The 21,750-nt window shown below is 51.4% G+C and overlaps 1 protein-coding gene across 10 annotated transcripts in view; it reads left to right on the forward strand.

Annotated features, from left to right (window-relative positions):
- The window catches only part of NAV2 (neuron navigator 2), a 741,507-nt gene extending 721,205 nt beyond the window's left edge, over positions 1-20,302 (forward strand). For all 10 annotated transcript variants that reach the window (XM_047878314.1, XM_047878316.1, XM_047878307.1 and 7 more), the window contains 7 exons: positions 2,163-2,398; positions 4,131-4,285; positions 4,502-4,573; positions 6,085-6,281; positions 7,467-7,585; positions 13,951-14,154; positions 16,841-20,302. In XM_047878314.1, coding sequence (XP_047734270.1) covers positions 2,163-2,398; positions 4,131-4,285; positions 4,502-4,573; positions 6,085-6,281; positions 7,467-7,585; positions 13,951-14,154; positions 16,841-16,966 — 1,109 coding nt within the window. In that variant the 3' untranslated portion in view covers positions 16,967-20,302. The remainder of the gene's footprint in view (positions 1-2,162; positions 2,399-4,130; positions 4,286-4,501; positions 4,574-6,084; positions 6,282-7,466; positions 7,586-13,950; positions 14,155-16,840) is intronic.
- The last annotated feature ends 1,448 nt before the right edge of the window (positions 20,303-21,750 follow it).

A 21,750-nucleotide genomic window follows, 5' to 3' on the forward strand; every position in this document is an offset into this window, starting at 1 on the left:
CCCCCCATGAGAAAGACGAGTCCTGCTATAAGGGGCAGGAGGAGGGGGGACCAGGCACACCAAAACAACGCTTCAAGGAAAGCCTCTTATGTCACCGGTTCAAGCCGTGTCTCATCCACGCTGGTGAGCACACGTCGTCACTTGTAGGCGACAGCTACAGGCATTGAGGGGCGAAAGAAGTGATCCGCTGCAGGGACCAGACCTTTGCACAGACAGTGACAAGGCGGTCTGCCGCAGTGGAACGTGCCACCCCACCACAGAGCCCGGTCTGCCACTGTCAGCACACCAGGTTGTTCAACATCTCGAGGCATCAGCTCAGGTTTATTTACTTAATTTACTTTTATTTTTTAGAGAGAGAGTATGAACAAAGGAGAGAGGCAGAAGGAGAGAGAGAGAGAATATCAAGCAGGCTTCATGCTCAGAGCAGAGCCCGATGTGGGGCCCAATCCTACAACCCTGGGATCATGACCTGAGCCAAAATCAAGAAGAGTCAGACGTTCACCCGACTGAGCCACCCAGGTGCCCCAGCTCAGGTTTATTTTTAAGTGACACCTGACTCTTCTGTTTTCTGGTGGTACTCGAAACTTACGCCTTCAAGGCATGATAAACCACGCAAGGGTTTGAGCCAAGAGGTCCGTGGGCTGTGGATAGTCCACCTAAGTGGTACCAGAGGCAGGGATGTGACTGAGCATGCCTGAAGTGAGTTCATCTGCAGAATAGTCACTCCCAGGGGGTTTTAGGGCAAAAGACCAAAAGAGCAGCCTATATGTAGAGAGAGTTGTTTTTGTGGGTTTTTTCCTCCCTTACTATTAAGTTTAGACGAGAGACCTTACACTCTGCACTTCGCATCAAGTTTGAGCCAGTATAGATTACACTGAACTCAGTACCAGGAAAGTCTCGGGCCTATACCCAGAAGCCAAGTCATTCAGGAACCTCCACCTTGGTCATTCTGGAATAGTCCCTTGCATTTAGGGACTGTTCTCGGTTAGGGGAGGATTAGAGGTAAGCATATAAATGCATTTGAGGGGTCTGTTTGCAGTGAATTATTATGTGGAAGGAAGACGCTATTATAAAATCGAGTAAATGGGGGAACCTGCCTGGCTCAGTCGGTAGAGCATGTAACTCTTGTCACAGGTTGTGAGTTCAAGCCCCACACTGAGTGTAGAGATTACTTAAAAATAAAATCTTTAAAAAATAAAATAAGAAAGAATAAATGCTCTTCTTTTTTTTTTCCACATACGTATACTGGTTTTCTTGAGGTGAGTTTTAACAGAATTACCTTAGGTTTCAGACAGGTAAACTTGGATGGACCTTCTTTTGAGAATGGTATCAAGACAATAACTCTTTTTAAAAAGCCAACAGCGGGGCGCCTGGGTGGCTCAGTCAGTTAAGCGGCTGACTTCGGCTCAGGTCATGATCTCGCGGTCCGTGAGTTCGAGCCCCGCATCGGGCTCTGTGCTGACAGCTCAGAGCCTGGAGCCTGTTTCAGATTCTGTGTCTCCCTCTCTCTGACCCTCCCCCGTTCATGCTCTGTCTCTCTCTGTCTCAAAAATAAATAAACGTTAAAAAAAAAAAATTATAAAAAAAAAAAGCCAACAGCCCTGATTGGTGGAGATGTCTCAGGTAGGAGAAGGGAAGAATGCATTTCCTCTTGACTTTGAGACTCAGAGGTCTTAGCATCGTAGCCTTTGCCTGCCGATCATCATATCCCCGAATCAAATTGCATTTCTTTGTTTTAAAGATGAAAGCGTTGCTGCCTTTGTGGCGTATGTGAGTGTGGGCAGCAGTGGCACGCGGGAGCAAACAGGGTGACAGGGCAACCCCTGGGGTCCTGGCAGACATGGGAGACCCAGGTTTGGTTTGGGCAAACCCCAGTGGATAAATCCAGACAGCCAAGCAGAGCCCAGTCTTAGGAACTCTGCAGAGGACAGACGGGGGCCCAAGGGCCCGGGTGTTAAAGTTGAGTCTGCGTCCAGCCAGGGGCTGGAGCACGTGGTACTCGTGATCAGAGAGCAACGGCCACTTGTGCCCAGCCTGCCACGTACCTGGGTGGGCAGCGGTCTCCAGACGAGTGGCCGCCACAGAAAAAGATAGGCTGTCCCAGGTGGCAAGTGCAGAGCTTCCCCGGGGCTTCAGACACTTCCCGTCCCTCTCCAACGCAGGGCTCGCGGAGAACAGCCTGGACTCGCTGGTGTTCGAATCCCTGATCCCCAAGCCCATCCTGCAGCGCTACGTCTCCCTGCTGGTGGAGCACCGGCGGATCATCCTCTCCGGCCCCAGCGGCACCGGGAAAACCTACCTGGCCAATCGGCTGTCCGAGTACCTGGTGCTTCGGGAGGGACGGGAGCTGACAGACGGCGTCATCGCCACCTTCAACGTGGACCACAAGTCCAGCAAGGTGAGGCGGTCATCCAGAGGCTGCTGTTTGGCCCCTTCAGAACTGTTGATGCAGAGCGCCTAGATGGCTCGGCCGGTTAGGCGTCCGACTTCGGCTCAGGTCGTGATCTCGCAGTTCATGGGTTCGAGCCCCGCATCGGGCTCTGTGCTGACAGGAGCCTGGAGCCTGCTTCTGATCCTGTCTCTCTCTCTCTCTCTGCTCTTCTCCTGCTTGTGCTCTGTCTCTCTCAAAATGAAATAAACATTAAAAAAAAGAAAAAAAGAACTGTTAATGCCACTGCCACCCTGATGGGAAATCAGCATTTCCTCTGTGTTCTCCCTTGGTGGTTATGAAAGCCTGGTGAAGGAAGTCACGGTGGGGGAGCAGAAAGGAAGGCTTTCATCCACAGCTTCAGTGAAAAGCGTCATCTGTAAGGCGAGCTGGCTCATTCCTCACTCGTCCGCTATGAGCCGCGTATGAAGCTCAGTGTTAGTAGGTCTTTAGGTTCGCCCCCAATGCATCTATTGTAGTTTACCAAGAACTTGTCACGTGCCATCTCGGTGCTGTCGTTTCTCCCAAATGTAACCTCTTCAGGAACAGCGATGACACTAATAATAACAACAGCTCACATCACACACTGCTTGCCATGACCAGCAAACTGACTGCCTTACAGCAGTATCCTCACAGGAGAGGGTGTTGTTACCTTGGTATCACAGAAGAGGAACCTGAGGCTTGAGGCAAGTGGCCATGTGCCTAGGACCCCTTGAATGGTACAGGGCAGTGGACTAGGGCTCAAGTCGGAGTCTTAGACTCTAGAGCTAGCAGATGGGCTCAATCCTGCTTCATGGGGACCAGTGGAGACGTTTAGACCTAGGCCCGGGCGAGGGTTGGGAAATGTTTTCTCAAACTTGATCACGGTTCAACACAGTGGGAGATGATGGATGATTCGCTCTGGCTGGCCCTGAGTCAAAGGTGATTGGGAAATGACTCTTCTGCCTTGAATCACCTAGCATGCTCAAAGATGTAGATTCCTAGACCTCATTCCCAGATGATTGCTTTCAGTAGGTTGAATGGGAACCAACTGGCCAGGAAATTGTGCCAGCTCAGTCTCTTCCTCCTCCTCTTCCTCCCCTGACACACATCCCTAACCCTAGCCGTGCTGGGCTGCATACCAGCTCCAGATCAAGCCAATCCCCCTTGTGTTGTCCACAGTTCAGTTCAGAGCTTACCCTTTCCACCAGATATCCCGGGGCTTCCCGTGCATGTAGACCCCCTGCCCCTGCACTGTTGGTTTTCTGTCTGTGATGGCACCAGTCAGCAGTGCTTACCTCTGTGTGGGGATGGCTCCTTTGCTGTATTGATTCATCCAAGGCTTCTGTGTAAACAGCTCTCAGGCAAGTGCGAGCTTACTGGAGGGTGGGCATGATAAGCAATATCAAGAAGAATGACAATACTTCTAGAAAAGTGTCAGAGCAGAGACATAAAACTATGCCTGGGCACCCCATGGTGCTGTGCTCCTGCCCCAGGTGGAAGGAATTCTGTTACTTGGTGAATTCCGGGAGTCTGGACCCAGGCCTTCCCCACCCCCTGCCCAGCCCAGCGCTGTGCAGTAGATGGGCACGCAACACTTGTTCACCGCACGGCTTCCTGAAAGGCCTTTGCACCTGTGTTGACCTGGGCAAAGTGAAGGCTCCGAGTATGTGCATCTTTCCGGGGTGCGTTCACCCACTTATTCTTTACCTGGCCTCCACAGGAATTGCGCCAGTACCTGTCCAACCTTGCTGACCAATGCACCAGCGAGAACAACGCTGCGGACATGCCGCTCGTCATCATCCTGGACAACCTGCATCACGTCAGCTCCCTGGGCGAGATCTTCAATGGGCTGCTCAACTGCAAGGACCATAAATGGTAAAGGCCGGTTCCGGGCCTCCTGGCCCCCAGGAAACCGGTGGCCACATGATGTGTGCTGCGTGGGCACCGTGCTCACGTGGGGGTTGGGGTGGGGGTGGTGGGGGAGGCAACCAGCCACCTGCCTGGACGCTCAGACAACACGGGCTTCTGTGAGCACCTGCTCTGGCTTGGCTTCGAGTCACAGAGCCTTCTTTTCCTTCGTGTCCCCCACAGCCCTTACATAATTGGCACAATGAACCAGGCTACCTCTTCTACCCCCAACCTGCAGCTTCACCACAACTTCAGGTAAGGGATCGCTTTTCGAGGGCCAGCACTGGGTTGGGCGTCGTGCTGGGGATCCTCCCCAGCCTCACTCATTTAATTCTCATGGCAGCGTCACTAATCTTGCTGGTGGGGAGACCGGGGCTGAGAGAATTGATTCGTGTGAGGTCACACAGCTGGCCCGTGGAAGAGTGGAGACAGGAGCCCAGGTCTCCCTGACTCTCCGCCCCGGGGGTGGCAGTGTCAGGATGGCAGCTCTGGGCTTGCGTCCCCTGTGCGTTTCTTGCGACGCGTCTCTCCATCCCTAGTGAACTTGAGCAACGGAAGCTCTTGCTTATGAATGTCCCCTCGTCGCTGGGTCTGTGGGCCTGTGAGTCCCCCGCGAGTCCCTCTGCCCCAGCGCTGTAGTGGGGAGCCGTCCCAGCGGGGGTGCAGGAGGGGCTGTCCAGATCAGTCGTGGGAGGTTGTGTTGCTGCTTGCCTGGGCCCTTACGTGCGGCTGAGAAGCCGCCCTGGGGCGACCCCCCGGCTCCCTTACACTGGCGGCACTGCACGCATCCTAGAGGGCGATCTGTTGGAAGTGGACCTGCATCGTAACCGTCAGAAATGGCGATGCCCCCGGGCCTGACATCATGGCCACCTCTGCATCCAGGCTGTCCTGTCCCGTCCACACTTTCTCCTCCTGCCCCCGGCACCACCCCATCTCCCAGTACACCGCTGCGATCATTTTGTGGCCAGTGGGCCTGCCTGCAGCTTGGCTCCCTGCAGGCAATCTCCTGTGCCAGCGGCATCCAAGTGAGCATTCTAGAATTCAAATCTGACCATAAAGCCCTCGTGCTTTAACGTCCTTCAGGGGCTCCCTATTGGCTCCAGGATGGAATCAGACTCCTTAGGTGGGCTGGTCAAGTCTAAACACTGAATTACACTGGTTGCTCTGAATCTCTGGCAGTTTCCCACACACCCCACGTACGTGTGCAGATGGTGCAGCATGGCCCGTGGCCCGCACCCCAGCCCCCTTCTGGTCTCAGACATCCCCTCCTCTGAGGAGCCTTTCCTAATTCTCCAGGTTTCATTATGTCTCATTCCTCTGTTTGCTTCTCTGCTTCCTCCGCTGGGCTGTGTGCTTCTAGGGAACAGGGACTGTTTCTTAGCCTTGGTTATAGTTCCAGAGGCCGACACAGGGCCTGACTTCCAACACAAGAGGCAGCAGCCTTGGTGGTTAGAGCCCAGACACTGGGGCAGGACTGTCCTAGTTCTAATCTTAGCCCTTCTGTTAACTAGCTGTTTGATCTTGGGCAAGTTGTGCAACCTGTCTATGCCTCAGCATATCTGTCTGTGAAATGGGGATGGCAGTCATAGGGCTGCTGTAATGAATTGGGAGTTCATGTGTGTCCAGCATTAGATCAGTGTTTGTTGTATAGTGAGGCCTGTCCTATTAACATAGACACTCTCCAGATCTAATGAGCTTTGACTGGGGAGGCTGGTGTCGTTTTTATCAGTCAGCATCATTGAAAATTATCGCTGACTTTCCTCCAGGTGGGTGCTTTGTGCCAACCACACAGAGCCCGTGAAGGGCTTCCTTGGCCGGTTCCTAAGGCGGAAGCTCATGGAAACAGAGATCAGTGGGCGGGTACGGAATGTGGAGCTGGTAAAAATCATTGACTGGATTCCCAAGGTCTGGCATCACCTCAACCGCTTCCTGGAGGCTCACAGCTCCTCGGATGTCACCATAGGTAGGTGGGAGGCTGGGCAGGGGCAGGTGGGTGGCCTGGCTGGGGGACAGGCACTGCTCCTGGAGCTCTGGTGTTCTCAGATGAGTGTCCTCAGGGCCTTGGCCAGGAGAGCACTTTGCAGGCACAAGTCAGCTGGACGCTGCACTGTCCATATGGATGAGAAGGGGACAGAGGGACAGTCACAGCCCAAGGCAGACCCTAGACTGGCAGTCATCTGTGTCCGGTGCTGTGTCTCCACCGCCCCGCCATCTCGGCCCAGTGAACCAGGGCTGATCAGCAGCAGAGAGGGACATCCAGCCTTGGCCATTGCCAAAACTCCTGGCTCAGCAAAGAGCAGCCCCCACGACAAGGCTCCCGCAGGAGCAAACCACCCTGCAACACTGGCTTTGCTTTAACAATAAAGTGTTCTTGGGGCGCCTGGGTGGCGCAGTCGGTTAAGCGACTTCAGCCAGGTCACGATCTCGCGGTCCGTGAGTTCGAGCCCCGCGTCAGGCTCTGGGCTGATGGCTCAGAGCCTGGAGACTGTTTCAGATTGTGTGTCTCCCGCTCTCTCTGCCCCTCCCCCGTTCATGCTCTGTCTCTCTCTGTCCCAAAAATAAATAAACGTTGAAAAAAAAATTTTTTTAAAAACAATAAAGTGTTATCAACATTCCTGAAGCTTAGGGTTCAGAGAAAAAAAGTCCACCGATCATTCCCACATCCTGACGTGATCATCTTAATTTGAGCTTCTGTTTTCTGTGTCTACACAGACGTGCTTCATGTAGTTACAATCCTAGCGTGCACACAGGATGCTCTTTTCACTTTGTCCTAAGAGCAGTCTCCGTTTTTACAGTCCTTTTCAAAGGCTGCAAAATAGGCAAACGCAGGTGTACCGCTGTTTGCTTAACCGTGTCTCTTCTCTTGGACATTTCATGCGCTTCTGTTTCAAAGGTCAGGATTAATAATACTGCAGTGAACATCTTTCTCTGAAAAGCCTCTCCTCGCTTCTGTGCGATTTTTCTGGGGGAGAGAGATCCCAGGGTGGGGTTAGGGATCCCGAGTGTAATGCCCTGTGCCCACCACCCGACAGTTGGCATTCCTGCTGTCATTCAGAAAGATCACAGGAGCCCTCTGTGGGGTTTGTTCGGAACATGGCTTCTCTTAACACCCCAATTTCAGCTCTTGATTTTTCCCTGTGGTCCCCAGGCCCCCGGCTCTTCCTGTCCTGCCCCATCGATGTGGATGGCTCGAGGGTGTGGTTCACCGACTTGTGGAACTACTCAATTATCCCCTATCTCCTTGAAGCCGTCAGAGAAGGACTCCAGGTGAGGAACACACTTGCTACTGGCCTCCTCAAAATCGGGGGTCATTCGGGTGACCAGATGAGTTGTTTTCATCTCTTCCTCTAGGGGTCTGATGTGGGGTGCCAACGCCTCACCGGCGAGGCCATCAGTCCAGCACAGAGTGGGACACACACTGAGCTGTAAATCCGGGCCCTGCCACTGTTATGTGTGACCCCAGGCAAGTTGTTCAGCCTCTGTGCCACAGTGCCCTCACTGATGGAAGAGGAGAATGATAATCCTCTGCCACGAAGGGTTATTGCGAGCGCTAAATGCGGTCATGGCCGGCAAGTGCTCAGCACAGTGCACAAGAAATGGAAGCATACCTGTGTGTAGCACTTCACAGTTTGCAAAGTATTCTCCTGTCTGCTGTTTGATCCAAGCCCGGCATTGGTCACGGGACTTGAGCAGAAAACATTTGTTTTTGGGTCTTCATTTTTCAGAAGAGGACAGTCGAGGCTCAAAGGGAATAAACGACTTGCCCAAGAATATAAAAGTGAAACTTGAGGAATCTGGGATTGGAGTCCAGGCCTCTGGCTCAAATTCCAGGTTCTGAGGCCTCGACCCCATGCACTTATACCTGTCCCAGGACCCCTCCCGGGTGACCCTGGGGCCCACAAGGCTGCAAGTCCTGGCCCTGCCGCGGCAGGAAGGCAACACGCTTTACTGCTCATTCAGCCCAGCCTTGAATGCCAGGGGCTGAGCAGTAAATTGAAGCTTGCAGTGGTGCCCCTGTTGAGCCTGGAGGCCCCTGCAGCTTTCTTGCTGAGTTAACAGCAGGCATCAGGCACAACTGAACCAGCCGTGTTCCCAGGGGCTCCTCGGTGTCCTCCGTACTGGGCAACGGGAGACACAAGGTGCTGTCGTGAGCCTGTGGAGGGTGTGGGAGGGGCACGCCTACATGCACGTATGGGGTAAAGCCCATTAACGGCTGCGGTCTGTGCTCGTCCCTTCTGTACGTTTGGCTGAGCCTGGCTGCTTTGTAACGTGCAGCAGCACCTACGGTTTCAGAGGCGTTCAGGACGAAGCCTTTATTCCCATGATCTGTTAGCACCACACACCCAAGCAGCCACACAGTCACTCCTGTTTTGTGGGGCCCGTAGAAGCATCTTCCTACATGCTGGATTCCTGACGCCTGTTTCGTTTCAGAAGCCCCTCTCTGTTCTCCATCAGGGGCCTCCGGGGGCTGTGATGTCCCCTGCACCTCTGGGAGACCCACACTGCTGAAAAGCAGCAGGGGAGTTAGAAGTGGAGGAAGTGTACCGTTTCCTCTTATTCTTGCCTCACCTGTCAGTTGTCCATTTGCTGCTTCTTTGCTCCAAATCTGTCTTGTGATGAGGGATGGGGAGTAACTTCAGAGTGTGCTTGGAAGAACCCATGGGCTCTGTTGGGTAAGGGCCTCCTTTGCCCGAGGAGGCACAAACCAGCAGTGGGAAGGCCGTGCAGCCCCGGACCACATACACATCAGCTGGCCCTTTGTCCTCACCAAGGATGGATATGCCAAGACGCTGCTCCCTTGGACCTGAATTTCAGAGAAGGCCTTCTGGGCATGGCTGTAAAGGTGGAGTCTGAACTCCCATCCCTTCCTGGAGCTCACTGTGAAGGAACACTTGGTCTCTTTCCCACCGAGAGTGAGGAGGCAACAGGTTGAAAGAATTTGGGGACGGCTATAGAACAGTCCATTGGGGCAAGGAACAGAGACATGCCACCATCTGATGGGACTCACCAGTTCAGTATGAGCCAAGAAAAGTCATTGCTTCTCTGTGCTGTGAGGCCATTTATTTTTTTTTAATTTTTTTTAACGTTTATTTATTTTTGAGAAAGAGACAGAGCATGAATGGGGGGAGGGTCAGAGAGAGAGGGAGACACAGAATTGGAAGCAGGCTCCAGGCTCCGAGCTGTCAGCACAGAGCCCGACCTGGAGCTCGAACTCGTGAACCACAAGATCATGACCTGAGCCGAAGTCGGACACTCAACCGACTGAGCCACCCAGGCGCCCCTGTGAGGTCATTTAAAAGACAATCTTTTAAGAGTGTGGGAGCTACCAGGGGGAGGCAGCCAGAGTTAGCATTTTCATTTTACCAAATTGCTCAAAAGTGAGCCATCTTGCCTGTGACCTCATCCTGAGGAGCCAAAGGAAAACCCACAGAATCTGCTGGTTCATGAGGAAACCTGGCGTGTTCCTCATGCCTCTGGTTTTGAAGGAAAAGTCTGCTGACGTTTATTGAGGGCCTGCTACTTGCTGGGCACCGTGCGAGGGGCCTGATGTGCACGCTCTCATTTAGTTCTAACAGCTCAGCGAGTATACCTCATAAACGAGACCAGGCTCACAAGAGTTTTTGACTGTTACCCAGGTTCACACAGTGGGGTATGATGCACCAGCGTTAGAGCCGGGTCTGGCTGACCCCTCCATTACTTCTCTGATTTTCAGGCTGTCTCGAGGACCCCCATAACTCCCAGAAGCCTCAGGTGGCTCAGGGAACAAAGTGTTGTGTTTTATACAATGGTTTTCTACGTGAGATGGCATGTGACAAAAGGATTCCTCGATTTTTTTTTTAAATGTTTATTTTTGAGAGAGAGCACAAGCAGGGGAAGGGCAGAGAGAGAGAAGACGACACAGAATCTAAAGCAGGCTCCAGGCTCTGAGCTGTCCACACAGAGCCCGATGCGGAGCTCAAACTCATGGGCTGCAAGATCCTGACCTGAACCGAAGTCGGACACTTAACCAACTGAGCCGCCCAGGTGCCCCAAGGATTCCTCTATCTTAAAAAAAGTTTGATTCCCTACTGTCCTTCGTGTTACCTTGAGTCCACACTTACTGTGTGCTGGGCGCCGTGTGGGGTCATCGGCTCCTCACCTGTCCCCGCAGAGTGAGTGTCATGGCCATGAGGGGAGTGCGCTGCAGAGTCAGAAGGCTCACAGAGGCCCAGCTTTTAGTTCCCAGTGTCTCGGCCCATAGTTCCTGAGCCAGTGAGCACGGCAGGCTCCTCCCTGCCTTGGGGCAAGTGCATGGCCCATCTGTCTGTCTCTCTTTCCATCTGTCTCTGCTGCTTCCCAGAGCTGCCTCGGGGCTCTGCAGTGGGGCCGAGGAGCTTTTATGATAATTCCTGTGCTTGCCACCGTACTTACCCAACCATTCATCACCTGGTCTTGAACATGTCTAGTGGCAAGTGTGGAGGCTTGTAAAAATATTTTCTGTTCTCGCAGATGATGTTCACATGTGCCTGATGTACATTTGTCTTATGACTCAGTTCTCAGTCCTGTTACCCTTTGGAGCTGTCACTGTTAACATTTGCCAAAGTGTCCCAAGTCTACAGAGCAGCTCAGAAGACCTGCGTCCCTCTGGTGGCCCCGGGGGGGAGAGCTTTGGGCCATTTATCAGATGGCCCAATCTGCTCTGAGACCCTGGACAAGTCTCCTGTCTGTAAGCCTCAGGTTCCCTGTCTGTGATCTGAAAAGCTTAGACTAGAAGTATTTTCTCGTATTTTCTCCAGCGGTCTTCTGTGGAGCCCAGAAGGTGCTCAGATTCCTCGGTGGTGGGGAAGAGTAAATATTTGAAAAACCACTGGGCCATATTATGTCTAAGGGCTTGATGAGCTCCACATCCCGGCCTCTGTTGCTCTGCAGCCCGGAGCCTCTCCTCCTCCAGACTGGCTCCAGAAGTAAGGGTCTGGTTCAGCCTCATCCAGGAGGTCTGGCTTGGGAAAGCTGGTCCAATCCTCCCTTTGGAGGGAGAAGCTTCTAAAAATTGCAGGAATGTTTCTAATCGAGACCAACCTTCTTCAGTTCTAAATACCCCCCACATGCGGGTGTGTTCCCTCCCTCCCCGGCATGCACGCACGTGTACACACACACTTTCCTTCAAGTGATCCCTTCTCGCTCAGACTATGAGTTGCCTTTAGAACACCAGACTGGGGGCGCCTGGGTGGCGCAGTCGGTTAAGCGTCCGACTTCAGCCAGGTCACGATCTCGCGGTCTGTGAGTTCGAGCCCCGCGTCGGGCTCTGGGCTGATGGCTCAGAGCCTGGAGCCTGTTTCCGATTCTGTGTCTCCCTCTCTCTCTGCCCCTCCCCTGTTCATGCTCTGTCTCTCTCTGTCCCAAAAATAAATAAACGTTGAAAAAAAAAATTTAAAAAAAAAAAAAAAAGAACACCAGACTGAATGCTCAGGCTCGAGACGCACCATTGCCCCAGGGTTAAGGAAGGTTGAGTGACAGGCAGGGTCAGAGCGCTAGACGGGAGGGGTGCTAGCGTCTGAGAAAGCAGTGAGGTCATAGCAGGTTGTGTCTGTGTGTGCTGAGTGCAGAAGGAGTCAGTGGCTGACGGGGAGAGATGGGTAAGCGCCTCTGCCCTGCACGCAGGGCGGGCGGCTTCCCGGCAAATCATACGTAAAGGTCACAGGTGCCTTAGGCAATGGTGAGTCAGCCAAGTTGACATGTCCTTGTCTGGTGGACAATCTGGTCTGCATCTCTCTGCTCCGGGTTTGGCTGAGTCACGTGGCTCTCGCTGATCCGAGGGGTTCAGAGTGGAGTCATTCAGGAGGGCTGGAGAGGGAAAAGGCCCAGACAAGGAAACTGAGGTCCTAGGTCTGATCCAGCTCCGCTCCATAACCTTCCACAACTGGTGCTTCTGTCTAGGCCCTGACTTCCCCATCCAGTCAATGAGTCTAGGTGACACCAGTTCCTTCCAGCCGGGGCAACCTATGACTTGTGTAGATGTGGTTTTGTCAGAGCTCAGCTCTGTTCTCTTAGCCAGTCCTCTCTCCCCTCTCCACTGGGAGAGCAGAGGGAGCAGACAGGCTGGGGGCTGGGTGCAGTTTCACTCCGGTGCCCCCTGCGCCATTGTGGTTCAGGAGTCTTCGGTCTTTATACCCGTGGTCCCCTGGAGAAGAGGGCGTCTTCCAGAGCCACAGCCGGCACCACGCTGGGCGAGCACATCTACCCCATCTCCTTAGACTCAGTGCTGCGTGGACGCAGACAGACTTGGACTCCAGTTCTGCTGTCTTTCCTCTCTGGGCCTGTCCTGTCATCTGGGAGACTCGAGTCGTAGGGTCGTCCCTGGGAAGCACATGGTAGTTAAACAAGATGTTCGTAAAGCACCGCTGGCACACCATAACCTATGAGATGTGGCCGCGGTGCCAGCATTACAGAGAAAGGATGGAGATGACACCTAGCCGTGCCACATTCAGAGCCCGGCCTTGGGAGGTGCTGCAGCCTGGGCTTCTGTCCTTGAAAGAGTATATGTGTCTCTTGACATTGCTTGTAGAAGTCACTGGAGGGGGCGCCTGCCTGGGCGGCTCAACCTGTTAAGCGTCCAACACGAGATTTCGGCTCAGGCCATGATCTCACGATTCGTGGGATCGAGCCCCACGTCAGGCTCGGCACTGACAGCACATGGCCTGCTTGGGATTCTCTGCCCCTCCCTCTCTGCCCCTCCCCTGCTCGCATGCTTGCTGACACCCACACCCACTCACTCTCCCTAAATAAATAAAGAAATAAACAAATAAATATTTTTGAAAATCACTAGAATAGTTGTATCAGTATTTAAGGCTTAAGAAAAGGCCTTGAATTGCTCGTGTAGTTTTCTGTTTTAAGAGCAAATTAGTTGTTAGTTTGGAAGGATACATGAGAGAGAGATTTAAAATTCCAACGCCCATGTGTAACCTCTGTTAACAGTCTGCTGTTTTGAAAGTGACCAGCGCTGCTATAGAGGGCCTCGGAGAGTCCGACCTGCTTCAGGAAATGGGGTTTTCTCAAACCAGGGCTGTTTGCGACCCCTCCCGTGGTGTTGATGCCCAGCACTCAATCTGTGTGGGAGGTCATCTTTGCAGAGGGGTGTACCGAATGGGATACTAGAACCGGCCTGTGTGAGCTGATGGTCAGCACCTCCTTCCAACTCCAGGTTCAGTGATACCATACTGGTAGTTTGAAATTGGCCGTAGTAGGTCTATTTATACCACAGAAATTGGCAAACGCTTCAAATTACATGGTGGTCGTTCCCCCACCCCAGGTGGCTACTTTTCAGATTAGGTCAGCAAAGCTTAAAGCTTAGGGTGACACGGTGAGGCAGTGGCAGAGCTAAGAGGTGAACCCAGGTCAGCCGAACTCCGAAGTTGGCGCCTTCGACCCTCATCCCCTCCCCCCACCAAGTCATGTTGCCTTCAGTCTTAGTACATACATCGAGCTGTGTGTGCCTCGGGTGACCTCCTTAAGGTAGAATTCTGGAAGTGGAATTGTGCCACCAGGGAAGGCATAACGCTGGGCTTGAGGAGTTTTTCAGATGACTGACACACCAGGCCTGCAGAAGAGGTCTCCAGCCACACCCAGACTATTCCTTCTTTGCCTGTTTTCAGCTCTACGGAAGGCGGGCCCCCTGGGAGGATCCTGCCAAGTGGGTGATGGAGACCTACCCCTGGGCAGCCAGCCCACAGCAACACGAGTGGCCTCCCCTGCTGCAGCTCCGGCCTGAGGACGTCGGCTTTGATGGCTACTCCATACCTCGGGAAGGGTCTGCGAGCAAGCAGGTGCCCCCCAGTGACGCTGAAGGAGACCCGCTGGTGAGTCCTCGGCTCCCAGAGCACTTACTGTGTATCCGTCATCATGCAAGGCATGCTGGGAATACAGACATGACCGAGCCCGGGTCTTGCTTTGGAAGGCCAGACCCATCCCAAGATTAGTCACCTTTTTGCCAATATTTTCTTCCATGGTGTCAGTTTTTCACTGTCCTTTAACCCTCTGAAATGTGTTCTGGTATAAGGTAAAAGGTTAAGAATTTGATCCCCCTCCCTGCAAACATCCCCGTACCACTCTTTGCCTTCTGATTTGAGTGCCACCTTTATCAAGTACTGTCCTTCTCCATTTATCTCTCCCCCTAGTAACGGGGCAGAGGCGGGGAGATTCCTAAGGAGCAGAAGCCCAAGCCAACTGATCAGGAGCACAGGCAGGGAGAGGTTTGAGGGCAGGAAGGACTCGCAAAGGACAGGGAGGCCTGAATATGGGTCCCAAGGCCAATGATATGAGTTAAGCCTTTAACACTGCCTGAGTTTCTTATTTACCCCCACCACTGCTAAAGCAAATGAAGGTCCTTTGAGAAGAACCTGGACCAGAGACGATAACACTATAATTACAGTGTTCCCTGCCTATGAGACCTGTACATAGTCCTGCTGCGAAATTACATCTAATAAATCAAAAGCTCCATAAAAGAAGGTGGAAGCACATATCCCAGAGCCTCCCATACTTAAATGACCATTATCATGCCTTCAGTTTACCCTTGAGCTACCTTGGCAGCTAAGGCAAAAGGAAAAACACAGCAGAGAATATTACTTGCATTACTTAATGAAAGAACATATTCATAAGGGATGCAGCAGGATTAAAAGGCAGCTAACGTGTTGTTCTATGCCTGATGACTAACTGATTTGCTAGATAAAAATAACAATAGCTGCTTTGGCTTGTCTGCCATCCTCCCGACTGGCAGCAAGGAGCTGTGGTCCTGTGGAGACTTTTTAAACAGGACCTCTGTTCTAAATGGTGTTATTATTTGTTATATGCACGACCTCATTTACAGCGTTGACAAACAACAGTGTTGCAGAAGAAAGGTTTCGGCTTGAAGAAGCCGCTTCTAACATTAACGATGGCTGAAAACCAGAGTCAGTGGCGAGCTTTTTGTGGCTGCAGGCTCATGAGATCTTCCCTCAGGAATAGAAGAGAACTTAGGAGATATCTAGAGGAAAGAATGGCTCCCTCATCCCCAGACCCTCTTTTCTTACCCAGGAGTATTTGTGTCCCTGATTAAACCTGAGGGGATTTAGGTAAAACCTGGAGCTCTTGGAACAGTTACCCAGAATTCTCCCTCCAACCCCGGGCCCTCAGAAGGGAGTTGTGCCAGCTCCGTTCCCCCCACTTTATAGTTGCTGTTTCTCCTTGCCCAGTGCCAGAGATCTCTGTTAGAATAGCTCTCTTGTGTCCTGGTCTGTCTCCCTCATGAGACTGAGACCTCCAAGAGAACAGGACTGACTGGTTTTTGCTCCAGAACACCTGCTGTTAAGTGCCAGGGGGTCCGGGGGTGGGTTGATGAGTGAGGAATCACGGCCGCAAAGGATCGTCCATGGTGCCACAGCTCCATCTCTTCCCCCCTCGCCGCTTTGCGGGTAGGCACCAGCAGATGGTGTTCCCGTGCCCTGGCTCACCCTAGGACGCCGCACAGCATCCTGAGGGCCAGCTGGCGAGGAAGCAGCTGGATTTCCTGCCCAGCTGCATCACGTCCTGGCCTTAGCTCAGAGAGACCCTACTTTCTAACTTACTTGCTACATAGAACATAAAATACCCAATTGACGGTTGCAAGTAAGTTCCCAATTCCCCCCTTCACTCCTAAACAAATGACCAATAGAGTATAGACCAGGGAAGGTTGGAGGAACACCCTTCAAGCTCTTTAACGCAAAGGATGGCACTTGCAGATCTCGTTTATTGAGCACTTAACCAGGCGCCAGGCCCTATTCTGAGGGTCTGATGCACATCACGTCATCTTGTTCCCTATTTCAACCCTCTGAGATACAGGCGCTATTGTTCTCTCCACTCTATCGATGAGGAACTGGTGGCTCAGGTATCTTAGGTAATTGTTCGGAGTTCTCTGACTTGGAATCCAGGTTTCTCTGTGCCTCGTGGCTCTGCTTGTAACCGGTGCTGACCTTTCTCTCCTGTGGCAGCCTTGACAGGAGCGGGCATACGGCCGGCTCTGGGCTGCCCTCTGGCCAGAGCCAGATGCACCCATGGGCTGGATGCTCCCTGAATGGGGAGCCGTGTGCGTCATATGTCAGCAACAGAGACGCTGGACTGGCATCTTTATCCAGTTTGAGGCCCGTGTTTGAGTAAAGTGTGTCCCTTCCAAATAAAAAATAAATCCTGTATTCATAGACGACTTCCTGTTTTGTTTTCTGTGCTCTACATATGTGAACTCAATCCACACCATAACGTTGTGGGACAGGTACGATTATTGTTCGCCTGTGGCCAGTGAAGAAACTAAGGCACAAAAAGGTTAAGTAACTTACCCATGCTTATGCAACTGGTAAGTGGTAAAGACAGGATTTGAACCCTGGAAGCCTGGCCCATACCCCACACCTGTGTCCACAGCCCCCACTATGGGCGGCAACCCGGAGCGAGTGTGGAGGGGGTAGCGTGAGCTTGGAAAAGGCCAGAGGTGGGCAGCTGCCAGACTGAAAGCTGCTCATGCTGTCCCTCTCTCCCCAGATGAACATGCTGATGAGGCTGCAGGAGGCGGCCAACTACTCCAGCCCCCAGAGCTATGACAGCGACTCCAACAGCAACAGCCATCACGATGATATCCTGGACTCGTCCCTAGAGTCTACTCTGTGACAGGGGCCAGCCATGGAGCCCGCCCACCTCCCCCCATCCTTGCCCTGCTCCACCTGAGTCCCCTGCACCATCCTGAACATGCCCTCCTGAGCCAGCCCCCCCGGCCACAGTGTGAGAGCTGCAGGGATACCCAGACCCCTCATCCTCCAGCCTTGGCCCCGGGTGCAGGCCTCCCGGGCCGGCCGCCTTGGGACCGCTTCCTTCCACAGTGAGAACTGCACTATCTTCCGTTTATTTTAATTATCGTTTGCCTTGTTGCTGTGACCTCCCTAAGACACTGAAGACACTTCTCGGGAAAGGATCGTCACCGTTGAAATGAAAAGATTATAAAAGGAAAAAAAAAAAAAAAAGGAAACCAAGAACCCACTAGAAGCTCTGAAACCAAACAGCATCCTGCCAAGGAGCTGCCCAGGGCAGAAGAGGCCGGAACCAAGCTGGAAATGTGGACTCCGTAGCTTCCACTCAGCCCAGAAACCGCAACCGGGTGGTGTCGCCAAGCACCCCCGCATCTGCCTCCCCGCCTTCGTCCCCGCCGACCCCAGAAGAGAACTGTGTTAACTAGGGCACTACAGAGCTACAACACAGGGAAACCTTAGGGAAAAGCAAAGCGCGCTTGCTGTTTTGTTTTGCTTTTTTAAATGGTGCTCTCCTTACCCGAGAGGTATTTTGCCTGTTCAAGTTCAACCACACCTTTCAGATCCGTCAGCCTCCAGTCGATCCCTACGCGTGAGCGGAGCGAGCGCGAGCCGATGTGACCGCGACGCAGACAGCACGTGTCTACTTCCTCCTTCTCTAGAAATGAATCAGGTTTTTCTTTCTGCAAACACTGTGTACAGTGAGAGTTGGTCTATTTTGGAGAACTGGTTACCCCTTTGCCAGTGAGGTTGAGTTTCTCCCTTTCTGACTCTTTGATTTTGAAGATTTCCCCCCACCCCCAACCCCAGCCCCCCCTTCGGTCAGAATCAGTCCTTTGGTGAAAGAAAGAACCGCAGGAGTTGAGTTTCGGTTTGGTCCTGCTGAGTTCTGGTTTTTCAGTTGTCCATCCTCACCGTTTTACACCTCGCCGCCTCCTGCTGTGGCCGGGGGGTGGTTGTGTCCTTCCTGGTGGACCAGGACCCCATCCTCCACGCATGGGTGAGCCGGGACCTTGCCTTTCCTTCTCGTCCTTGAGGCTTCAGAACGCACATTGACACCTCAGGCGTGCCAGCCCCAGCCTCAGGTGGGGGTGCTGAGGTCACCTCGCAAAAGACTTGCACTTTCCTCAGAACCAACGCGACGCAACTCAGCAAGGGGCCGGCGGCCGCTCCTTTCCAGAAGCCCCGGCCTCTGTCCGGACGAGTCTTGCCTGACCTCTTCGGTGCTGACCTTCCCAAAGCGATGCCTTACTGGTTTTGTACTAACCGTGTTCATTTACAAGTGTTGTGCCTGCCTGGGGTCCATTTTTTGTTTTCCCCATCAGCAAACAGGGCTAAAAAGTCATCTACCCATTAGGAGGACTCAAGTTGCTGTGACTTTTCTCATCCAAAAGACTCATTTGTGTGGATGTTTGACCATGAAAAAGAAGGAAAAAAAAAAAAGATGCATTTTTTTTTTTTAGGTTCTTCTCAGTCTCCAGCTAACACTCTGACTGGACAATGATCTGTCTTGTGCAGGAAAAGGCAAAAGTTCCTACAAGTTCACATGACATTGCTGATACATACCCTGCTAGTATGCGTCTTCAACATACTGGTATTTTCTTTACAGAGAGTGGTAAATCTTTAAGTTGTTTGTTTCTGCTTTATAAAAAGAATCTTTATTGGACCCCAGTGGGGGTGTCTCTATTAATGATCAGGGTTTTTATTCCATCTTTCCCATTCCTATTTCTGAAGGTCCATCTCTATACACTTTCATTTTCTTATCACAAGAACTTGACCTGAAACTGCTCACATGATATTGGACGACACCATTGTCTTCCTCCTTAAAAAAAAAAGGAGAATGTGTCCCACTAGCTGGTGAACGGAAAACCTCTCCGTGCCGACCTTGCTTTATTCACCGTAAACTCAGACTCTCTCGTGCGCAGCCTTCATTAGCCATCTGGGTGTGTGTGTCTTGTTCTGTTTTGTTTTGTTTTGTTTTTTTTCCATAAAAATTTGAAACCATGAATTTAGCCTGTGACCACGGGCCACACCCTGAGCCTTCTGGTAAACCTGAAGAGTGGTCCTTCTCAATCTGTTTCCCAACGATGACCTTACACGCTCATACTGTGAATTTGGGAGGAGGTAAAATGGACTTCTCCTTGGGGGCAGTTTTCCCAGTCACCTTGTGAGTAGACACCTGTCAATATTGTTTGAAACTTTTTAACTTTTTTTTTTTTTCTTTTTTAGTGATACCTTCTCTTTCTCTTCTCCCCTCTCCTACAGACTTCCCTCCCACTGGGTCCAGGCTCAGAACCAAGATCTCTGTCCCTGGTGCTGCCTGACTAGTGACTGGTGATTTCAAGTAGCGTAGCCCTTGTGTGATTCACAACTCCGTGTCCTTCCTAAAGTTTCGGGAAGCAGGGTTGTCTGATATGCACAATTCTTATTTTGGCCATATTTTACTTTAGTGTCACTCACCTTTGACAAAGTGACTTTGTACTCATTTAGGGCCCTGTCCAAAATGCTTCCATTTTGCCTTTTTCTACAGTTAGGCTAATCTTGAAATGTATGAAATTCTATGCAACATTTATGTTGAGTTACCAATGGAAGCCAAAAGTCTTCTTCCCAAACTGCCAAGAATTATACAGGCCATAAATGAGAGGGGAATATCTTTTAATTTAAATTTGGGGGTGGGGTAGGGGTGGGACAAGGAACGAGACTTACCTAGACATTTGTTGTGTCTTGGGGACATTTTTTATTTTACTGTTGATGCTTCAACTTCAAAATTCTGTGTATTCAAATTTGATCGTGGTGAATCTACTTCAAAAGGAAAAAATAATCCAACTTTGTGGATATTAAATGGAAGGTTTGCTGTTTTAATCTAGTTTCCAGTGGAGCAGTTTATGAAATATGTCCTATAAGATGTACATTTTTTCATTGTAACATAGAAATTGTAAATAATTGATTAAAGTGCTGCATTTTGATGAATTTTTTCTAGCCATTTTTAAAGAGAAAACTAGGAATTGAGTATTTTGTGTACGGTATGTTTCCTTCCTCCTTCCCTCCCTCCCTCCCTATTTAATTTTCATTTGTCATGAGGTTTTTGGATTTGCCAATGATCTACTGGAGATCATGCCCCACGTCATAGAGAATAAAGCTGATGATTGTACCAGTCTTAAATTATTCATGATTCAATAAAATTGATGCTTATTTATTCAGATTCGTGGTTTGGCTTTTCTGTGCTGGAGCAAGTCCTTGTCAGAGTTCAATTTCATTCCAACAGGAAGCCATTCTTCCTCGGGTACAGCAAACAGGGAGAGCCCAAAACACTTGCAAACCTATCTTTGCCGCTCTGTCATCAACACCCTACCTCTTCTCAGTTTCTCATCTAAGTGACTACTTGTGTGGCACTTTTTGGAAATGTAAAACTCCAGACTCCTCTCCACCTTTATGAATCATGGAGGATCTTGTGGAAATGAAGATTCTGATTTGGTGGGACCAGAGTGGGGCCAGGTTCTTAATTTCTAACCTCCTTCTAGGCGGTGCCAGTGCTGTGGGCCCTACACCACACCTCGAGCAGCAAGCTATATCATTCTCCAGCTGGACCCCCGGTCAACTCCTTGGCACAAGAAAGATTTTTTTTTTAATGTATTGAGAACCTATTAAGGGTCAACTTGCTTTCCCAAGCGCCCCAATATAACCTGCAAAATGACCCCGAGGAGGTAAATATTCTTCCATTTTACAAATGAAAAAAAAACTGGCTCAGAGAAAACAACTTGCCAAGGATCCTGTCGGCTAAGAGGTGTGGGAGTTGGGAGTTTCAGCCTCATCTTCCAAATCCAAATCCTGCCTCTCTGGGCCGCCTCTGAAGGGCCCCATTCCACGCAGCAGCTGGCGTGCATTGCAGAGCACAGGCGGTGGGAGATGATATCACGCCTTAGCATTCACGTTTAACAGCAACAACAAAAATTTTAAAGGCTTGAAGTGAGGCCTTTGGTTTTGCTCTGAACCCGATTCTACACAGCTAGCTCAACTGCTAGCGATGTGAGGTGTCCAACTCCTAAGGCACAGCTCCTATAATGCACCGCAGTGGCCCAGCCAGGGAGAGAGAATCCAGATGTGTAGCAGAGGCAGTTTTAAATGCCGGTCCAAAAAAACGAAGGGGAGCTGGCACAGTGGTCTGGCAACTAGATATCCTGGTTTCTAAGCGTTTCCACATCAGATATTCTACCCGTGGCTACACAATCGTTTCTGATGTTCTCTAGGAAATGGGGTCGGCATTTATAAAGGACGTGATTAGCTGGAGGACTTCAAAAAGGAAGAAGGAACGGAGCTGTGCATTGAAGTCTTTCCTGTGTGCTGGATGCCGTACCGAGAACTTCACTTCATCACGCACAGTCATAGCACCTCCAAGAGGTGGGCGCTCTTGACTCCGTTTCACAGGGAGAAACCTGAGGCTGAGTAACGTTACGGGACTTACCGTATTGTAGAAATGGAGTTCTCGGTGTGTCTGGTTCTAAAACCCCCGCCCTTTGTGCCACATGATGCTAGTCTCTTAGGCTGGACTTGGAGGGGGAGGTTTACACATCCCTTCCGCGCCTGTTACTTATTGCTGTGTAACAAATTACCCTCAGAATTTAGCAGCTTCAGGCAACGAACATCTTCTCT

The sequence above is a fragment of the Prionailurus viverrinus genome, chromosome D1 (assembly GCF_022837055.1).
Source record: "Prionailurus viverrinus isolate Anna chromosome D1, UM_Priviv_1.0, whole genome shotgun sequence".
Classification (NCBI taxonomy): Eukaryota; Metazoa; Chordata; class Mammalia; order Carnivora; family Felidae; genus Prionailurus; species Prionailurus viverrinus.